The 6,733-nt window shown below is 39.9% G+C and overlaps 1 protein-coding gene across 1 annotated transcript in view; it reads left to right on the top strand.

Moving 5' to 3' along the window:
• The window catches only part of RBSN (rabenosyn, RAB effector), a 16,823-nt gene that overhangs the window by 5,602 nt on the left and 4,488 nt on the right, over positions 1–6,733 (top strand). The window contains exons 4-10 of the mRNA XM_009283862.2: positions 744–789; positions 902–1,063; positions 1,957–2,198; positions 3,067–3,137; positions 4,812–4,898; positions 5,373–5,475; positions 5,906–5,980. Coding sequence (XP_009282137.1) covers positions 744–789; positions 902–1,063; positions 1,957–2,198; positions 3,067–3,137; positions 4,812–4,898; positions 5,373–5,475; positions 5,906–5,980 — 786 coding nt within the window. The remainder of the gene's footprint in view (positions 1–743; positions 790–901; positions 1,064–1,956; positions 2,199–3,066; positions 3,138–4,811; positions 4,899–5,372; positions 5,476–5,905; positions 5,981–6,733) is intronic.

Consider the following 6,733-nt stretch of genomic DNA (forward strand, 5'->3'; position numbering starts at 1 on the left):
TGCAATTTGAGGCCATTTCCTCTTGTCCTATTGCTTGTTACTTGGGAGAAGAGACCGACCCCCACCTCGCTACAACCTCCTTTCAGGTAGTTGTAGAGAGCGATGAGGTCTCCCCTCAGCCTCCTCTTCTCCAGGCTAAACAGCCTCAGTTCCCTCAGCCGTTCCTCATAAGACTTGTTCTCTAGACCCTTCACCAGCCTCGTTGCCCTTCTCTGGACACGCTCCAGCACCTCAACGTCCTTCTTGTAGTGAGGGGCCCAAAACTGAACACAGTATTCGAGGTGCGGCCTCACCAGTGCCGAGTACAGGTTTTTTCAAGCTGAAGATGTTACTTCCACGTGTTTCAAGAGCCATCTGTTTCCCTGTATATTTTCCCCATCTTTTACTTTACTAAATTTCTCCCTAATGTTTTTGTCATGATTCTTCCAGCTTCTCATTCTTCACAATCTACCAATTATATACTTCCATTTTGGCTCAGATGCAGTAATGTTGGATGCTGTAAGGATCATGTCCAAAAGGCTCCAATTTGTACAGGTTTGGCAGTCATTGTTTAGCACTACTTGTATGAGTATGGCATTAGAAGTAAATAGGAAAGTTGCAGGAATGGTGTGAAACAGGCTGAGACGCCTATCTCTTAAAAACCCCAGGTTTCTTTTTCTTGTTGGGCTGGCTTGTGTTGTTTTGGTTTTTTTTTTCTTGCAAAAGTACAATTTTTCTTGAATGTATTGTTTCTCTTCTACTAGCTTACATCGTTTGACAGAGCAAACACTGAGTCAGCTAAAATAAGAGGTTGGTATGAGCTTACCTCAGACTATTTGCTCGTATAGTTTAACCAGCTGAGGAATAAACTGAATGAATATCTTACATTGTGTGTGTTCCCTCCCCTCTTGCCCGATCACAGCTATAGAGAAGTCTGTTGTGCCTTGGGTCAGTGATCAGGATGTTCCATTCTGCCCAGACTGTGGAAATAAGTTCAGTATTCGAAACCGACGTCACCACTGCCGCCTTTGTGGGTCTATTATGTGCAAGAAGTGCATGGAACTTGTCAGTCTTCCTTTGGCAAGTAAGTACAGTGTGTGGTGTTAATTCCTCCTTTCCTTAGCTCACTCCGGGTGCTAATTGCATTCTGGCTTTTTGCCATTATAAAAAGAGCTGCTGGTAATATTCTGCCTGTGCGGAAAACTTGGTCCTTAATATGTCATTCAGTTTCATGCAGACACTTGTCTGTGAAACAGAATAAGAAGAATGATTTCTCCATTCTTTGTCTCCGTTCGTTCTTCAGATTTGGAAGTGTTACATAACACTGAAAAAGTTACTAGAAGTAGTAGTATATACTACTAGTAAATATATTAGTAAATATAATTAATATTTAGTGTCTTATTCTACCAAGTACCATAACTATGAAGGTATTCACTTCAGGAATTATAACTGCCAAGGTTCTTGACATGTAAAACTATTGTGGATATTTCCAGCCTTGCCCATGGTTGTCCAAATGCTGACATTAAGGAAATTCATCCGCAAGCCTTTAAGAAACCCTTTGAACTTTAATTTCCTCATCTAGCGCATTGGAGAGGAGACCGTATTTTCTGCGGAACTAAATGATGTTAACTGTGCTTTTTGGAGCGTTCAAGCACAAAACACGGACAGCATTATAGACCTGTTCTTCCACACACTATTCTATAACTGTGCAAGCTCCAACATGAGAATGCTTCTAGGCATAAGCAGAGTCAGTGGTTCTCAGCAGTTTGCTCTCTAGCTGCTTTTAGAATGGGGCAGGATTTACAGTGAAGACCCAAATTCTGACTTGCAGTTTTGGTTGTCACGGGTTCCTTGCCTGTCTTTCAGCAGACTGTTTCAACTGGGTTTTCTAGTATTACCTGAAGTGCAATTTGTTTGTGTTGGTAAAATCTGTTGGCTTCTCCAGTCACTGTAACATTACCTGCGTATAATTTTTAGGCAAACTCACTAGTGCCAGCAAAGAGGCCTTGGGTTCTCATACTAGCCCGAACTCCTCACCTAATAGTGTCCATGGCTCCCGCCGTGGCAGCATTAGCAGCATAAGCAGCGTGAGCTCAGTTCTGGATGAGAAGGATGATGACCGAATCCGTTGTTGTCGGCACTGCAAAGACACCCTGTTGAAAAGAGAACAACAGATCGATGAGAAAGAATACACTCCAGAGATTGTGAAACTCTATGAGGTAAATCAAACTCTTTGCTGCTTTCATCCTCAGTGTATATATCTGCAGTTGTCACTACTTGACTTTTGGCTTGTTATCTCATGTCCAAGCTCTTATTTTATGACTTAATACTCACTTGTGTTACAATAGACTCTATTGGGTGTTTATGACATGTAACAAAGAGATATCTGAAATGATGGAGCCAGTTGCCATATAGTATTTATATCCCACGATAACTTCAAACATTGTTTTAAGATACATCTTCATTCTCATCATCTGGGACTAATAGTTCTGAGATGCCTCTCTTAAAATTGTGAACTATGTCAGCTGGGATTCCTCAGAACAGTTCTTGTTTGAACCAGTGATATGCTGTGCACTTTGTTGATGGGCTGCACTGGAACTATGGGACTCGATGTCATCAGCACTGTTTGTCCTCACGCTGATGGCATATGCTTTTTTGAACTGTCTATATCGATCAACAGTGTATGGCTGGAACACTGTGTTCAAATATGCTTTGAAAGCAGGTACTGACAACCATCAGGTATCTTTTCAGTAGAGTCCACAAACCCCCCAGGTTAGTATTAATGGAAGTTTCTGTTGGTGCTCTTTGTGAAGAGATTTAAGACTAGAAGTTGTCCAAGTCATCCATTAAAACAGCTTTTGAATTCAAAATTCGCTTTGCAGGGGTACAGGGAGTCTTTCTCTGTTCCTGATCATGCCTTCTGTGTTCTGAAGATAACTGGAGGGTCTTGTCATCCTGAATAGTTAAATGGCTTTCATCACGGTTAACTTTGAATGTGCACAGGCAGCACGAAAGGCTTATGTCAGCATGTTCTTGCATTAGTGTTTTAATATAAGTTCTTTTTTTATACATTTTGTTTTAAACAAGAAACTCCGACTCTGCATGGAGAAGGTTGACCAGAAGGCACCAGAATACATAAGGATGGCAGAATCACTAAAGTAAGCCCCATTTGCTGATTTTGTTTATGAATATATGTATTTTTCCTCCCCAAAAGTGTGGGAAGGAGTAAGGAAGTGGTGTGCTAAGGCTGCAAGAGTGTGTAAATTGTAAGAAAAAGCAGTGTTAGATTATCTGTTGTCTTTTGGATGCTCTTCAAACAAAGTAGTACTGAATTAATTATTAATGGTAATGTTGCATACAGAGAAGTCATCTGATTTATTTTTTTTTTTAAAGCCACTTCCCAGTGAGGCATTACTGTCATATTTTGACTGTCATCTTTGCAAAAAGGAAGTACAAGGCTACAATTCCTGTTTTGTAAATGAGCCTCTTCAAAACAGTTGAAGTAGGAAATTACTTCCCTCAGCTGGATAATATGGCTTCCAAGTAGTGCCAGCAGCAAAGGATCGTTTGAATGCTTCTCATCTGTTCTTGTGTAAAGCAAGCCACCTTCACCTGACAGTTGTTCTAAATCTAGCTGGCCTGCCCTGTGCTGCAGTGAATAAGCAGCATTCATGTATCACACTTTTGTGCATAATTTCTTGTGGTAGTATTCTCTCACTGGGGTAACTTAAATCTCTCCAGCTATATCTGCAAGAGGTTGTCAGGTTATACTTCTGGCTTGTATAGTAGAGGAATACACACATTGGTCTTAGACTATGAAGCATGTCCATTTGGGAAGTTAAAATTAACAAATATTTCTGTACCTGTCCTTTAGATCTGATGGTTGTAGAAAAATTAGGCTGTCATTCATCGTAACAAAACTGTTTTTATAAAAACACACCTCCCAAAAGGAAGAAAGAAATACAGAAGGTGAAAAACACGCTAAGCTGTTACTGCTTTTTGTAATGACTTCATGAGAGCTGGTGTTACGTGGCTTGACAACTGGAGAAAAGTAAAAATATGAATGTCCTGGATAATGGAAGCACATGTCACAAAACAACAGACTACTTCTGGTGAAATTAAAGATTTCTGACTAGTAGTGAGTCCCAGAAACTGGAATCATAGATAGTGAAGTTGCTTTTGAGAGGGTGATCCTTATCTTTTATATTTGTGATATAAAAGGAGAGGGAAGCTACAAACTGGTGAAGTCTTCCCTGTTAAATCCTAATTTGTTTTATCAATAAATGTGAGATTGTAGTACAGTGCATATAATGGATTGTGTCCCCATGTGGACAGTTGGTTACTAGCATCTTAAATACTATACCCATGTGGGGGTGTAGGCTTTTGCTTTCTGACAAACGTTAGTAGGGATAACTATTTTACTTTAATGGTATAGTTACTTATTCAATCAGTCAGTGTTTTTTCTGCACCCAACCACCTGGAAAAAACCACAAAATAGATGCATTTGCTAAGTACGTGTATATTTTAGATATTACTGGTAGAGTGGCATTCTTGTGTTAAAATACAATTTCTCCTATAATAGTAAATAATAATACAATCATAAATGAAGTTATCTTCTATGAAATGTTCATGTTCACAAGATTATTGTAATTTTCCACGTCTCTCACAAAGAAAGGGTTTTTAATCACAATGAGCTTGAAATAAAATCGTTCAACCCCTTTAGTGTTAGCTGTTCTTACCATTGTTGAATCTTAGTAATCTTGAGATAACTTCTAGTGTTGTATGTATTGTTAGCTGGATGCATGACTTACAATAAAGTATTTATTTCGTAGTGCTGGGGAGGCAACCTACAATCTTGAACATGCTAATGACCTGAGGGTGGAGATCCAAAAAGTATACGAATTTATAGATGCCTTAAGGTAAAAGAAGATCTCTCTCTTCCCCCACACACCCCCCCAGCATGTGTATATCTCCTGTTATGACTTCCTGTAGTTTTTCTCAACTGTTGGTGTCAGTGTTTGTGTAGCATATACCTGCTTATTCATATGGATAATCCATTTGTCTGCTCAGTTGTAAAGAGCATGTGAAAATGTAAATGTTGTTCCTGTGCACCATCAATTTCTACTTCCTTTTCCAACCTTAAAAATCACGCATTCCTCTGCAGTGGAAATAACTAAGCACAGAGGAAACAAATAGCAGCATAGGTGGGGTTTTTTTGGTTTTGTTTTTTTTTAAAGTGGGAGTGGAAAGTGTTATAACTTGTAATATCCAAAATGGTTTACCTAAAAGAACATCAGAACATTTTCATCCAATATTGTCTCTCTCCCCTTCTGTTGCATTTTCGCTGGCCCTTGTTTTTGAACTGATGAGGCTGTATGTTTGCTTTGATTCAGTAAGAAGATTTTGAGTCTAGGCTTGCATGAAGATCCCCAACCTCATCCTAAAACACTACAACTTCAGAGAATGATAAGATATTCAGCTACACTTTTTGTTCAGGTAAATGGAGCATATGTTATGAGCTGAATGTAAATTTTATATAGTGTTCTCTTCTTTGCCAGGCATCCCCATGGTTTGAAGCTATTTTGACGGGAGGTTTAGTTCTGTACATTTTCTGTAGTTCCCCTAATGACTTATGGTAGCCTTAAATGAGCTAGCTTGAATACACATAGTGTAGTCAGAGCAGCATTGAGTTTAGGGACATAAGAGAATGTGTGAATCTTGGCTTTGTCTCTTGCTGAGGTGTGAACCTAGGTAGCAGTATAGTTATGTCAGCAAAGACGTGCTCAGAGTTGTGGCAATGACTGCAGTGTAGAAGTACCTTTTATTTGCTTGTGGGATGTTCTGTTGGTGGTATCTCTCTTTTCAAGTACTTGAAAATTGGCTGAATGCCTGGAAGCAACACTGTAAATGTTTCAATTTTTGCCAGGAAAAACTGCTTGGCCTAATGTCCCTGCCAACCAAAGATCAGTATGAAGAACTGAAGAAGAGAAGACTGCATATGGTAAGACAGGTTAAGATTTGTTATACCTTGTTTCAGGGCCTCCTTTAAGGGCTTAAGCCTAGTCGCTGTGTGTGTATGAATAGCTGCCTTTAACACTGGATTTCAGTTTTTCCTTTTTTTATGCAGATCATTCCATACACTTTTTCAGGGATTCATGTAACACCGTCGTTGTATTCTATCCAGAACATAAGTAGGTGTGTACTGAGCAGCTGAACACTTCTAGAAAGCAGCAGTGACTTGGTTGCTGTCCTGGTTTTGGCTGGGATAGTTAATTTTCTTCCTAGTAGCTGGGACAGTGCTGTGTTTTGGATTTAAGATGAGAATAATGTTGATAACACACCGATGTTTTAGTTGTTGTTGAGCAGTGCTTACACTAGTCAAGGCCTTTTCAGCTTCTCATGCCCTGCCAGCGAGAAGCTGGGAGGGGGCACAGCCAGGACAGCTGACCCAAACTGGCCAAAGGGACATTCTGTACCATGTGACGTCATGCTCAGTATATAAACTGGGGGGAGTTGGCCGGGGGGTGGTGACCACTGCTCGGGAACTGGCTGGGCATTGGTCGGCAGGTAGTGAGCAGTTGCATCACCTCTTGTGGTTTTAGGTGTGGTTTTTTTTTCCTTCCTGGGTTTTGTTCCTCCCCCCTTGTTGTTTTACTTTTCTTTACAACTTGTTGTTGTTGTTATTTTATTATTTCAAGTATTAAACTGTTCTTATCTCAACCCACCAGTTTTCTCACTTTTACTCTTCCAATTC

The sequence above is a fragment of the Aptenodytes forsteri genome, unplaced genomic scaffold, assembly GCF_000699145.1.
Source record: "Aptenodytes forsteri isolate BGI_AS27 unplaced genomic scaffold, ASM69914v1 Scaffold267, whole genome shotgun sequence".
Taxonomy (NCBI): Eukaryota; Metazoa; Chordata; class Aves; order Sphenisciformes; family Spheniscidae; genus Aptenodytes; species Aptenodytes forsteri.